The 15,382-nt window shown below is 39.1% G+C and overlaps 1 protein-coding gene across 5 annotated transcripts in view; it reads left to right on the forward strand.

Moving 5' to 3' along the window:
• CNTN5 (contactin 5) overlaps window positions 1–15,382 on the forward strand; it is a 982,104-nt gene that overhangs the window by 939,596 nt on the left and 27,126 nt on the right. For all 5 annotated transcript variants that reach the window (XM_048843558.2, XM_075126897.1, XM_048843549.2 and 2 more), the window contains 3 exons: window positions 2,191–2,261; window positions 4,489–4,723; window positions 14,837–14,946. In XM_048843558.2, coding sequence (XP_048699515.2) covers window positions 2,191–2,261; window positions 4,489–4,723; window positions 14,837–14,946 — 416 coding nt within the window. The remainder of the gene's footprint in view (window positions 1–2,190; window positions 2,262–4,488; window positions 4,724–14,836; window positions 14,947–15,382) is intronic.

A 15,382-nucleotide genomic window follows, 5' to 3' on the forward strand; every position in this document is an offset into this window, starting at 1 on the left:
TTGCTTAACACCACACTCTGCTGTAGAGATGATTTGATGGTTATTGCATGTTAATTAACTTCCAGTTGACTATCAAAATCATGTTTATTGCAGTCTTACAACTACAAATCATGCATCATATTACCAAACACTGTGATATTTAACAGTTTCTCAGCAAAATTTTCTTCAGTGTACATTTATATTTATTGCATAAACTGCACTCATTTTTTCAATGGAACTTTCATTGATAAAAGTGTATGTTTCATGTGGGAGACATTACTGGATGCATAATAAAGTTACAGAGTAAGGATCAGAGAGGCGAATTTTGCTTTCTTCATTCGTGGTTGTCAAATGACCCTGTGCCCATAGACACCAAGGAGGTAACATATCATAAATATTAAAAATACAGTGTCTGAGTGCCAACTGCTAGAAATGAAGGAGACCACAAGTAGTCTCATGAGGATACTAGGAAGATTTTCAGATGTTTGCCAAAGAGATGAGCAAAACAATCCAAGTCAATTAAAGAAAACAGTAAGCTGCTGCAATTTATCTCTTCAATGCTCTCCTTCTCCACTCCTCTTTTGTAATATGGTTGCAAGGCATCACTTAATCATCTGATCACGTGTAGGTCAAGTGCTTCTGGCAGAGAATAACTGTATAGAGCGTCACTAAGGATGATCAAGTGGGGAAATGAAGAGGGAAAAGCTACATATGTGTTTCCTAGGTGAACATACCTCAGCAGGAAAGAAGCAATTCATACTTGGAAATTGCTCAGGTCATTCAGGAGAGAGCTGCAGACACCACAGCAAAACTTGTATTTTAAAAATATATGTATATGTAAATAGACACACAAATGTCCTGGTTGTCATCTCATTTACATCAATGTAAATCAGAAATAATTCCTATGTAGTCAGTGGAGTTACATCAATGATAAATGAAGTCAAAATTGAGCCCTTTTTTTCCACCTCTTCTTTTTTCAGTGGAAACCTGCTAAAGGCTCCAAAAGTCCATACAAATCAATGTTGACGTCTGTGTGAGCTTCCAGCATCTAAAGTCTACCATACTATTATTGAACTTAAGCCCTTAATGATCAACACAGGAAATAGAGGGAACTGTGTGCATTTATTTAAATGTTTTTCCCTTTGTAGTTCAAAGGCACAGTGCTACCCAATAAATAAGCTAAACTGCATACAATAGGGTCTTAACGGTTAATGCCTCACAATACCTTTCTGTAGTTGATGTATGTACTAGTGTGTGAGGAAGAAAAGACAAGATTTCTATCCCAGAATGCTTTTAATTAGATAAAGAATGTAGGCATAAACCACACACAGTACATAAATTCATGCCACATAAGTCATTTTAGGAGCTTCAGTGGATGTGGAAAAGGAGAGAAAAGAAATTCTATGAATCCAAGGAAAGCTAGTATTTTCCAGATTGGGAAAGCATACAGTAACCCAGCCCATACTGATGATAGCTGTAATATTTTTTTCTATGTAGCTTTGATATCCTCTCAGATATGCTACTGTGTTGGTTCTATAAATTCATACATATCTGTAAAGCAAATCAAGAAAACTTAATGGCCTACATTTTCAAAAAAGACTAGTGATTTGGGGTGCTTTTTTTGTTGAGTGTCCAACCTGAGATGATAATGAGTGCTCGGCACTTTACGAAAATCAGGCCTCATGAAGGTGTCTCAGGTTGGACTCCCAGAAATTGAAACACCTCAACTCACTGGTCACTTATGAAAATTTATGCAAATTTCAATATTCCTGTGTGCAACCTTTTCCCTGAACACTAAAATACTTCAGAGTTCCTGGCATTTGCTTTTCTAGGTGCTTTAAAAACACACACACAAACATGTACAAATATTAATAGGATAATTCCAGCAAAATAATCTTAAAAATCAACAGCAAATTAAAATGTGGGATAACGGGGAGAACAGTTGTTGTTATTGTTTTTTAAAGTAACTTTGTTTCCTAGAATATTTCTTCTCTTCTCAGCAGTTTGTATTCAGTTTGAACTGACTAAATTTTTTGCAGGATTCCCTAAAATGCAATCAGGAAACTCAAGCAAGTTCTCTTTACTGCAGTGTTCTGTCTTTTGTTATTTTTGACCTGATTTGACAGTTTACTGTCTTCTGGAGTTGGTTATTACTATGGGGAAAACTTCAATAACTTGGACATTCTGTTTTTTTCGCTTTTTTGTTCATAGTTCCAAAGACAGCACCAGCTAATGTAAGTGGCAGAAGTGGAAGACGGCATGAATTAGTAATAGCATGGGAGGTAAGGACTCCTTTTGATTAAAGGCCCTGTTTCATATTGACTTACTGAGGGCAAAGTAAAGAGTACTGTCCTGAGGTTCCCTACAGCAAATCTTATCAAGATATGAATGTTAGGGGGCTTATTCCTTCACCCACTTACTTCCCTGGTCCTTCTTGCATGAACAGAGAGCAACAATACCCAAAGTCCAAAGGTGGAAACAATTCGATGTTTATTGGGGTGAACTTCTAGCAAGCATGATTCCAGTTTCCTTCCTTAGTGTCCCCCTTCCCAGCCTTACCTGTGTCCCTGTTCCCATTCCCCCCCTTAGCAAAACATGATTCCAATTTCCCCACCCCCACTCCCTGTTCCCATTTCCCCCCCTTACTTCCTGATTGACTTGAGTTCTGCTTAGCTATACCTTAACCAATCATTTTACTGAAATTTAACTAACCAATCCTAACATATTGTAACATGATTATTTTACCAATTATAGCCCACCACCTTAATTAGTTTACACCCAGCAAAATTAATTATACAGCAGACAGAAACAATCACAGAACCAGACAGAGATTATACAGACAAACAATAGGGAAATGGGGACAACAATGATAGAACAACACAGAAATGAGGATTTCACATCCCAGCTATTGATAAGGGAGTTCTTGCCAGACAGGATGCTATCAAACTAAGTTTCCTTTCACATCTTCTAAGCACTTCCCTTTCTCTGGAGGTGATAGGCACTATCAGGACAGGAGTGTATTCCTAACAGTCCAATAGCACCTTATTTCAATGTGACTAGGTTGGAATGTGAGGATGTGACCAGTCGCTTCCCAGCTTATGGCTGCCTCTGCTGCTTAGCCAGGGGCCTTAGCCTAAGAACAGGGCCTCAGACTGTCACAGTGAGAGAAGGACCTTACACCGGCAGACAGTGATTTTGATTCTTTCTTTTATAGCTCTATAACTAGCTAAGTGATAAGAATACACCTAAATTCTTAGAGTATAGGCCTTTCCAGACAGGCCTGAATATCTATATCCTAACAATGAACACAAAATATCATTTCTTAAATGTGTGCTAAGTTCTCCAAGAGGTTCACATTTCCATGTGATGAGAGGACATCTTGGAGAATCTACCACTCTGCCCCCAAGTAAAGTTTATTCATTTTTGCTTTCCTTCTCACTCAGTCTGCTAAAGTTGATCTGCCTCAATAGATGTGCTATGAATTCTGCACAAGATGCAGTGCTAACTCAGCATGTGAGAAAGAGACTACATCTACATTAACTCCTCCCTCTGGTAGGAAGGTAGGAGAGAACACTGAAAAGCCTACAGAGGGCCAGAGTCTTAATTGATGTAAATTGACCTAATTTCATTCTATGCTGATTTACACTACCTGAGGATCTGTCTAATAGGTTATCTTCCCAGCCACCATCACACAGCATTCAGTTTGGCATTCTGTATTGATTTGCCCTAAACTGAAACCATTATTTCCGTAACAAATAATGCAAACCATAATGAAGCCACTTTCACCAGCCTGAGAGAATGCATTCTCCAATTAGGCAGAAGATTTCAGTGCTTTCCCCTGTTTTCATTTAACCTTGTGTCCTATAAGTATCTTTCTGCTATTACTGTTTGTAACACATCACAATATGCATCACAGCTTCTTACATTAGGTAAAGTCATTATCCAAATTAGTAATAACATCCAGGTGTTTCATATGTTTTAATTATACACAGCAGAGTGAGTGCACTTAAAATTTTCTTTCGTTTTAAAAGATTTCTGCCATTTCCAGTTATATTCCCTACCTCTCCATAGGGAATTCCACCAGAAATGGTAGCTATTCTTAATAGTAACACTCAAAAATTGGATAACTAAAAATCAGAGAGTTGGATTTGTTGCTAAGGACTGATCCTGGCACTTAGAATCATGCCTTCCTCTGTGAGCAGTCTCATCCGATTCAGGGCAGATTAATCAGTGTGAGCAAGGGTGGCAGAATCAGCCACTTATTAGATACACCGGGGTAGAATCTCAGCTGGTGTAATTTGTCTTTGGTCCATTGATGTCAGTCTGCCTCACCAAAACCTATAGAAAAGACTGCCCTCACCAGGTAAGCTGTACTGAGAACAGTTCTGTTACGGCTGCTTTACATGATCACCTCTGTTAAGAAGCCAGTTTATATTTGCTCATTGTGATTGCTTCCAGTGTAATAAGGTTTAAAATATCTGCTGATTAATTGAACTTTCCTTTTTTTAGCCAGTATCAGAAGAGTTTCAGAATGGGGAAGGATTTGGATACATTGTGGCTTTCAGACCGAATGGAACACGAGGGTGGAAAGAAAAAATGGTGACATCCTCAGATGCTTCAAAGTTCATCTATAGGGATGAAAGTGTGCCTCCTCTGACTCCCTTTGAGGTGAAAGTTGGTGTATATAATAACAAAGGAGATGGACCCTTCAGCCCCATTGCGGTCATCTGTTCAGCTGAGGGAGGTTAGTCTGAGAGCTTGTAAAGCTGGTCTGCGTGTCATAAAGTCTATATATGCAATAAGAATAATAATTAATAGTACCGTGTTTTTCATCCATCGATCTCAGAGCACGTTACAAAGGAGATAAGTATCATTATTCCCATTTTGCAGGCAGAGAAACTGTGGTACAGGTTGGTAACATGGCTTGCTCAAGGTCACCCAGCCAGCCAGCGGCAGAGCTGGGGCTAGAACCAGGTCTCCTGAGTACCAGTTCAGTGCTCTGTTCACTGGGCTACACTGCCTCGTATATAATAGTCAGACAATAGGTTTATCATATTAAATAGAGGCAGCCAGCTGATGGAAAAAAATATTTTTAATAAAAAGGTTGGCTTTGCTCCACTATTGTTTTGGGGGTTCATGTAATTCAGTATTTACAATTTATGTCAAACAGATGTTTACAACATCTGATGATTTCATAAATTCTCAACATCAGTGAAAAGGAGGACTTGTGGCACCTTAGAGACTAACCAATTTATTTGAGCATGAGCTTTCGTGAGCTACAGCTCACTTCATCAATGATTCTTTCTTGAGAAACTGGGACTAAAAAGTGCACAGCATGTGTTTTTGGCTGTTCTTTATTTTTTGCTACTTGTTATTTTCCTGTGTAAAAAGTTTGTTACTAAAACAGGGTTCACAAACTATATTTAGTGGTCAAACACTCACTGTGAATAACAGACAATGAATACTTTATGAACAACCGAGAGCCCGAAAATTATTCTGGAGATTATTCAGCAAATATTTATGGATAAAGACTATGGGCTCAGCTAGTTGTAGCTCAATTGGTTTCCATGGAGTTCTGCTGATTTACACACGCAGAAGATCTGGCTCTATATTTACAGAAATCAGACTGTGAAGATTCACATATAGAAGAAAAGGCAGGCAAATATTATTCACAAGCAATTAGTTGACCCACTCTAATATTAAAGGCTGGATTCAGAAACCCTCCTCATGTTGAGTAGTACTTTACTCTGCAAGTAGTGCCGTTGCTTTCAGTGGGACCACTTGATGTTAAGTAGAAAACTTGGAGTTTTATTTTCATATTATCTCACAACAAATGGGTAACATTTTTTCTGCTAGATTACCTATTACTACCCTTCTTTCTCAGTTAATTGTATTTTTTCTGATACCTTTATGCCAAAGTCTAAGAAGATTGAAATTTTGATTCCTTTAAAGCAAGTGTCAGGAATCTACATGTGTTTAATTGTTTGGATCAACATTATAAAATATTCACATCACTATAAAAATGAGAACATCTTAAAATCCAAAGTAAATCAAAACGATATCTGACTTCCCAGTACTACTGGGACATTTTTGTCAATCTGCATTTGACTTTATTGTCACTTAACAGACAGTGAAGTAATATCATTTATTCAGATGTTTTTATTATTTTTAACAATCCAAGTCAATGATAAGAGAAGCAATTTAAAAAAAAAAGAAAATCAGAGCCTTCTACGAGGCAAGAGGAAGATATTTTGCAATAAAAAAAATTAATTTATAAATGCCACCTGTTATTTCCCTATTTTGAATGGCAAGTATTGAAGATTCAGATTTAATAAATAGTGTTACATTTAAAGTCTGTCTGTTAGTTATTTAGAGAAAACTGAAAATGGGATCCTTGGTAATATAAAAAAGTCAGTATTTCTGAAGTTTACTTTAAAATATGAAAATTGCAAATGATAACTCTAGAATTATTAATTTATTATTAATTTTCATTTGTTTTATCCAAAGTAGAGTAATCACTTATGGGAACTCCGTTTTCTTTGACACAATTCAATCATTCAAAAATACCCACCCATTATAACTTGCTAATTCAATCTGTGTCTGTGTGTGTTGGTACCTTATAAGTATCCTAAGGTGCTGTATTCAAAATTAAAAGGAACAAAGAAACAGGATTTTCGTTTGGAAGCAGGTACTGAACAAAGACCAATAGTACCATATATATCAATCTTGGGGGCTGATCTGGCAAGCCCTTATTCTAACTAAAGTGCCTTCAGTAAGGATACTTGTTATTCGTAACCAGTGCTGTCCACTCTTGTGTAAAGGGCCAACAGAAAGCCCAATGGTAAGATTATCAAAAGTGACTTAGCAGTCAAATCCTTTCAGGCTCTTAAATGACTAAGGGCCAGACAAACAAAGGTATTCAGGTGCCTAAAGATTCATATAGGTTTGTAGTGGGATTTTCAAAAGTGACTAAGTAGATTGGGCACCTAACTCTCTTTGACTTTCATAGAATCATAGAACTGTAGGACTGGAAGGGACCTCGAGAGGTCATCTAGTCCAGTCCTCTGCACTTATGGCAGCCCTAAGTATTATATAGACCAGTGGTTCCCAAACTTGTAGCTCCGCTTGTGCAGGGAAAGTCCCTAATGGGCCGGGCCGGTTTGTTTACCTGCCGCGTCAGCAGGTTCGGCTGATTGCAGCTCCCACTGGCCGCGGTTCACTGCTCCAGGCCAATGGGAGCTGCTGAAGCAGCGCGGGCTGAGAGACATACTGGCCGCTGCTTCCAGCAGCTCCCATTGGCCTGGAGCAGTGAACCGCGGCCACTGGGAGTCGCGATCGGCTGAACCTGCGGACGCGGCAGGTAAACAAACCGGCCTGGCCTGCCAGGGGCTTTCCCTGCACAAGCAGCAGAACAAGTTTGGGAACCACTGATCTAGACCATACCTGACAGGTGTTTGTCTAACCTGATCTTAAAAATCTCCAATGATGGAGATTCCACAACCTCCCTGGGCAATTTATTTTAGTGCTTAACCACCCTGAGTGTCACCTGTTCTTCTTGTGGTGTACCCAGACAATAACTGCACCACAACTAAGGTGGGGCAGAGTTTGTCTGGGGCTTACCCAGGAAGGACAGCTCTGCTTTATGGGCGGGGAAGGAAGGAGGTCAGAAACTGTTGTAAAAAAAGATGCTCGGTGGTCAGCTTTGCAGCAATAACTCCCCCTCCCCCTCCAGGAATGTGAGGTCCGAAGGGCATAAAGGTACAAAACCTGGGTGGGGCAAGTCTCTTTGTTCCATGCAGAGTGGAAGCCAGCACCCACCCTCCCTCCCCTAGTGGAGGTGAATGGCAGGCTGGGTTAGGACCTGCTGTGGGCATTACTCTTGTCGCTCCTTTTATTTCATCAGGACCTGGTGAACTGAAGACATCTTAATTGTCTAAATTATTTTTAACTTGTTTTTTCCTTAGTTTAGTCTCTGATCCTACCTCAGTTTCACTGGCATTCACTTTGTTAGGTGGTGGATCACTACTACCTTTTCCAGTGAAAACTGAAATAAAAAAAGTCATTTAATGCTTCTGCCATTTCCACATTTTCTGTTATTGTTTCCCCTCTTTCCCCCCGCCCCATTAAGTAACGGACCTACCCTGACTTCCTCTTGCTTCTAATGGATTTATAGGATGTTTTCTTGTTACCCTTTAGGTCTCTAGCTAGTTTAATCTTGTTTTGTGTCTTGACCTTTCTAAATTTGTCCCTACATGCTTGTGTTTTTTGTTTAGATGCATCCTTTGTAATTTGACCTAGTTTCCACTTTTTATAGGGCTCTTTTTTTGAGTTTGGTTCAACGAGGTGGTCTCTTGCCATACTTCCTATCTTTCCTACACAGTGGGAGAGTTTGCTCTTGTGCCCTTAATAATGTCTTTTTGAAAAACTAACAATTCTCTTGAACTGTTTTTTTCCCCTTAGACTTGCTTCCCATGGAATCTAACCTACCAACTCGCTAAGTTTGCTAAAGTCTGCCTTCTTGAAATTCATTATCTTTATTGTGCTGTTTTCCCTCCTACCATTTCTGAGAATCATGAACTCTACCATTTCATGATCACTTTCACCTAAGCGGCCTTCCACTTTCAAATTCTCAACCAGTTCTTGCCTATTTGTCAAATCAAATCTAGAACAGCCCCTCCCCTTTCAATCAAAGTTAATGGTAGTTAGGTACCTATCTCACTTAGCCGCTTTTGAAAATCCCACTAGACACCTATCTGCATCTTAGGCACCTAAATAATACTTCTGTAAATCTGGCCCTAAGCACTTAAGTCACTTCTGAAAATTACTCAGGCACTTTTGGAATCTTTGCCCATGTGTACCCATTAAGTCTCACTCAAGCCCTCAAGCATATAAGTTATCTTATTTCAGAAAGAAAGAAAGAAAGAAAGAAAGAAAGAAAGAAAGAAAGTTTTATAATTTCACACAGTAATATAATAAATGCTGCTTTAGACTTCCAAAGAAATGAGGAATCCAGCTCTTCCCAAGCCATGAACTCCACTGGGCAGCTATTAGAAATGATGATTTTTTTACCATATTGTTATAGACCAGCTAGCACTGTGGAGCGTCAATCCCTGAGTGGGGCTTCTAGTCATTAGTGTAATGCAAATAACATAGAATGAAAACTGACTGTACAAAGAAGTTTTCCATATAACTTTGTACTGACTCATTCAGCTAGGTGTCAGAGTAACAGCCGTGTTAGTCTGTATTCGCAAAAAGAAAAGGAATACTTGTGGCACCTTAGAGACTAACCAATTTATTTGAGCATAAGCTTTCGTGTATGATAATCAAGGTGGGCCATTTCCAGCACAAATCGGATCTGTGCTGGAAATGGCCCACCTTGATTATCATACACATTGTAAGGAGAGTGATCACTTTAGATAAGCTATTACCAGCAGGAGAGTGGGGTGGGGGGAGAGAAAACCTTTTGTAGTGATAAACACCCATTTTTTCATGGTCTGTGTGTATAAAAACATCTTCTGTATTTTCCACAGTATGCATCCGATGAAGTGAGCTGTAGGTCACGAAAGCTTATGCTCAAATAAATTGGTTAGTCTCTAAGGTGCCACAAGTCCTCCTTTTCATTCAGCTAGGTGGAGAACCTAATTCCATAATTATTTTGGGGGGAAGAAGTGGGCAGATGGCACATTTCAGGGCTCTCAGAGTTTTACTACTTGATCTGTTTATGGACTGAAAATAAAGCATTTAAAGAAGACAGCAAAATATATAATGTGAGATGTATACTGAGACAACAAAGGCTGAAAGATTTTCTGGTTAGCTCAAACACTCCTTGTTTTTCATTCTCAGCCTTCATTAGAAAATAAGCCAAAGCATTTTTCTTCTAATTTAAGAGAAAGAATATGAAATTACGTACTTTTAAGTATGGCCACTATGGCTCACATTAAAACTTTATGTTCATGAGGTGCAGTTCTGAGGATCAGTTCATAGCTAAAGCTGAGCTCCATGGGATTTATGTGAACCTGAAAATTAATAAATTGGCATCTTAGTGGTAAAATATAATGGATAATTCCCTACCTTCGCCAGCTGATTTATCTGGATTAGAGCCTGTAAAAGTTCAACTACAGGTGTCTTCACAGAATTTTTAAATAAGGAAATGATAATCCTTATGCTAAGGAGTTTACTAAACACTCCTTTGATTAATGCACCGTTGGGAAGTCATATGTGTAATCAATATTATAGGCACAGCCCCCATATTATTTGGAGAATTCCAGCTGTTATGTCACTTATTACAAATGTATTATTTATATTAATGAACCTGATAATGCTGCTGTAAACTTTTAATCTATCAGAACTTGATTTTTTTGTCAATCAGCCTGTCCATTTTGTATTCTACCAGTGCAAGAGAAACATTTGCAAGTTAATTAATATCTTCAGAAGCAAAAGGTTGCTTCTTTTGCAGCATAACATTCAGTAAATTATCAAAACACTGGTATTCTGTGATGGAGTCAGGAGAAGGAAATAACAGGGTTATAATTGCAGAGAGCATACTTTTTTCTGAACTATTGTTTGGACACTCAACTAATCTTCTGAGAGCACAAAACATTTTTATGCAGTGGCAGAACCAAAGCTTAAAGATGAACTGGAAAAACAATCACTGTTTCAGATGCCAGATTAGGACCAGGGTAGGTTTATAGACTCAAACAGTATTGGATAGACTGCAAAGGGCCTATCTGATCACTGACGCACAAGGGATTAGATCAGGCCTCCTAGTCCTATTCATGAATGGCGACGCTCCATGCATATATCTCCGACCTTCCTCCAAAAGAGGGGATGAGCCATCTCTGTGGCACCACTTGCATCCCCCCATTCTGGATCCTGTAGAGAGTCTGCACTGGGAAAGGGAGTGTAGATTGAATAGACTTGAGAGAAGACTAGGTTGGCTGGGGGGACAGGTCCAAGGGACTGCAAATCGTCCCACCTCTGGCCCTGTAGAAATCAATTAAGAAAAAAAAAGATATATAGTATATCCCTGCCCTATATTTTCTTTTCTACAGAGAAATGACATCTCCCTTAGGATTCCAGAGGGACCCATATCTAAAGAATGGCCCTGGTAGCACAACTCCAGTGGAGTTTCATTGCATGGGAGGTATGGGCAACAGTGCAAGGGCAGAGAGAGGGAGAGGACTTCTACACAGATGATGCTGACCTTCTACAGATGTCCTGGGGATCAATACAGATCCCTGGATGTGTGAGGTTTGGGGATGTCCCCAGTGGTCTTTTCTGCAAGGTGACCAAATACTACACCTTTCTCTCCCTGACAGGATGATGAGGGAGAGATCTTTTCCAGGGAATCCGCTTGGAGATTTCCTTCCTCTGAGGTCTTTGTCACAGAAGGGGATGATCTTGGCCAAGGAAATTCACTGTTGGATGAAGTCTCTTGCTCAAATATGTGGAAAGAACTGGGGGTAATGAGGAAGGGCTCCTGGCTAAAGAGCTCAGATTTTACATCAGGAACTTCTGTAAAAACTCCTTTCTGGCAGTAATATGGAAAGGGAACAGAGATTAGTACTGGAAGTGGCTAAACAAGGAGACTTGGTTGAGGCCACTTTGTTCCACAATGGGTTTAAAAGATTGGTCTTGCCTGAGTTGGGCCTGCATTTATTTTTGTTTTTAGAACCTGTTTCCATAAAATTAGCTAACATTGAAATCTTTGTGGGGAAACACTCTGTGGAATGGTGGCCAGTTTACAGTTGCAAATAAACACCTACTAATGCTATGGAACCTGAGAATCAGCTCCTGTTTTCTGACAAATTAGAATTCAGGATTTCCTTTTTGAAACCTAACGCAATGCAGTGAATGCAGTTCCCCAGTCTGGGTAGGTGTTAATGTCATCAACTGTTGCAGGATACTAATGTTACTCTAACTCTGGTCTTGCAAATGAAAAGCAATGTATTTGGGATATTGCACAGGGATTTTAAAGGTCTTACTATTTTTTGTTACATTTAATCAAGGAATGTTAAAGGGTTTGTTAAGGATGCTGGCCTTTTTTCATCAGTGTGACCCCAGGAAGATATCAGTAAATGTAACATAATTAATAAGAAGATATTAATGAAAGAATATGATCATAACATCGACAGCAATTATGGAAAAACCTAATGAACCTGCCAAACTTATCATCAATGCTAGACATACAATATAAATCATGACATTATACTGAGCCATGGATTATTTTATATTATTGCAAATTATATGGTCCTCATCCCATCTGAATCAGTAAAAATTGCCGTTTCATCTCCATAAACTTTCAGACAGTCATAATGTACCTTACTTCTAAAAATATCATTTCTGTCCTTTTACTGAACATTTACATTCCTGGAGTCTAATATCAATTAAATTGAAGTGAATAATTGCCTGACATGTGAGAAATGCATTTACCTCATACATATATATATATTTCTACTTCATATACTGAAAACAATTATGTATGTATATTAAGCCCTTTGTTTCTATTGTGAGCAATGCATAAACCTTCTCTAGCGAATGCTATGAAAGAGAAATTATTTCTCCATTTTTAGAAAGTGTTAAAAGCTGCCACCCAACATTTTGTATACATAACAAATTATTTCTCGCACTGTAGTCTTCCCTAACAACAACACAATTGCTTCAATAACATAAAAACTATAAAATGGCTTTTGCAGCACAAATCTTAGTAGTGCATAAAATAGAAAAGAGTGCACCTATTGAACAAAAAATATCATGCAGAATATATTTCTTTATAGCAAACTTTTAGAGTCCAGAAGATCATACTGCTTATGCCGTGTAAACATTATTTCTTTTCATTTACTACATCAAAAGAGCAATCTATATTTTATACTTAGCAATAATGCACCATTATTAATGTGCATGATTTTGAATAGTCAGAAGTTCTCACTTTCTTTAGACACAGCTTTTAAAAAACAAAAAAGCAAACCAAACCAAACAAAAAACTGAGCAAAAGGAAAGGAAAAATCCCCAAAAGAAATGTCAGGGAGAAGATATAGGTCAGCAGTGCCAGAGCACATAATGTAATACAAAATTGGGGGGGGGGGGGAAGCAGGATGGAACAGTTACTATATAAAGATTTATATTAAACTCCTTACTATGGCAATTTGATCAATTACCAAAATGTATAATTTTAACACAGGCTGTGCCAAAAAGACACTTTTTTTCTGTAATCATGTTAAACAAGCCCTAAAACGCATCTTTTAAAAAGCTCTTTATAATGTAAAAGCCAGGGCCTCCAAATGATCAGACTGACACATTACAAAATGTAATGAGGTATGTTAGGCCAAGAAACAAATTACAGGCCTTGTTATTCCAGATTAATCTGAATCCATTTTTTTTCTCAACAAACAAACAGACCCTGGAGGGTGGTGATTAGCTACTGTGTGCTTGTGCTCTAAGGTAAAGCATTCTCACTGAGTTCTATATTCTCATCTAAACATGTTGCAGTAAGATTTTTTTAATTTCACAGGGAATGAAAATTGCCCCAGGTGCTAAAGCTCTAAGATCTAGTAAAGGTCCAACCTAAGTGATACATAGGGGTTTTTGTAAACCCTCTGCAATCACAATACACTCTGTAAATCAAGATGACCATACAAATCTATGGCATATATCACGGATGGCCAAACATACCGACCCTCCAAGATGCATAGGACAATCTGCAGAAGTTTGAGAGCTGAGGCGCGCCTGCAGGGTTCAGCGCTTCAGCCCTGTGGCAGGGTGATGGGGCTAGGGGCTACTGCCCTGCAGGGTCAAGGGGGTCTCAGGGCTTAGCCTCACAGGGCACGCCTGCCAGGGCTCAGGACTTCAGCTCTGCTCCCACTGAAGCCCCAAGCCCCAGCAGGAGCCTCCCCTGGGGCTGAAACCCCAAGATCCCTCTCCTTGCTGGGCGAAGCCCCACCACCCTGCCACAGGGCAGAAGCCCTGAGCTCCACCAAACAGTCTGGTAGGTGGAGTCTGTGGGTGTGTGGGGGCTCCAAGAGCCACACTTTAACTGTAAAAGAGCCGCATGTGGCTCACGAGCCGCAGTTTGGCCATCCCTGGCATATATTGTCTCTGTAGCTCTCCCTACAGCTTTCAATGTGTATTTTCCTATTTTTATCCCTGATTTTACTTTTCTTATTGCTGACCAACTTGGGTGGTTTTTAAAGGTTTTCCTTAACCCCAATTTTATGCAATTTAAAATCTGTTAAAAGCAAAGCTAGCTAGAATCAGAAATCAAAAAAGTTCCTTTCCTTCTCCATAGGAAGATGTGTATCCCATGTTTAAAAATGTGTTTACATATGCCAGCAACCTGAAGTACTAACATTCTCCTAAAAAGTGCATTTGCTTTACATTTCACTACATCTCTGGGTGTTTTTCAGCCGCTGGTTTAACTCAAGAGTCAGGTCATCTGAGCACCCTATGTAGCTTTCATTTTCAACTGATGCAAAGGCAGAGAAAAGGACAGAGAAAGAGTGCTCTATTTACTTCTGCCATCCTGCAGATCTGTTGGTGAAGGCTTAGGAGGAAAAATAATCTTGAAGATAAGAATTAAAGGTTACTGAAGAGAAATCAGCCATGGAAAAGGGGTTCTTCATTGTGTACCTTGCTGGGTCCATCTGTAATAAGATATTGATGGAACATGACACAAATAAAGAAATATAATAGAGATAATCTTTTTATTTTGTTCAGTTTCTCATACACACAACAGTCACAATACTTTATTCTGGGTAATAAGGTACAATAAAGGAAGTATATGACACTTTCAGTTGTAGTGCTTTTGATAGATACAAGTTGTTACAGTAGAGGTTTATTATTTCATTTTTTCTTAACACAGAACCCAGTGCAGCTCCTACTGATGTCAAGGCTACAGGTTTGTCTGTATCAGAGATTCTGGTTGCGTGGAAACATATTAAAGAAAATCTAGGAAGACCACAGGGATTTGAGGTATGAATACAGAATAACATAATAAAAAGCATTGTTATTGTTGCTAACATTGCATTTTGCTAAAGTTTGGAATGGTGAAACTTCAGTAGACGTTATGCTCATAATATATGACTATCTGTAGGAAAACAAGGGCTATAGAAAACACAGCTGGGGTACTGGAATAGCCTTTATTGCTTGTTCATGCTTTTAAACAGTCCATTGCAAGCTCTTATAGGGTCCCTAAGGGTACATCGACACTGAAAAAAACCCCTTCTGTAGCAGCGAGTCTAAGGGCCCAGGTCAACTGACTTGGGCTCATGGGGCTCAAGCTGTTGGGCTAAAAACAGCAGTGCAAGTACGGCGGTACAGTCGGGTACACTGTACAGCAACATATTGATAGCCAGTATGGCATACTGGAAAGACACGGGAGCAGCCAGCAGCCCCACACCTGAAGCTC

Source organism: Caretta caretta, chromosome 1, assembly GCF_965140235.1.
Source record: "Caretta caretta isolate rCarCar2 chromosome 1, rCarCar1.hap1, whole genome shotgun sequence".
Classification (NCBI taxonomy): domain Eukaryota; kingdom Metazoa; phylum Chordata; order Testudines; family Cheloniidae; genus Caretta; species Caretta caretta.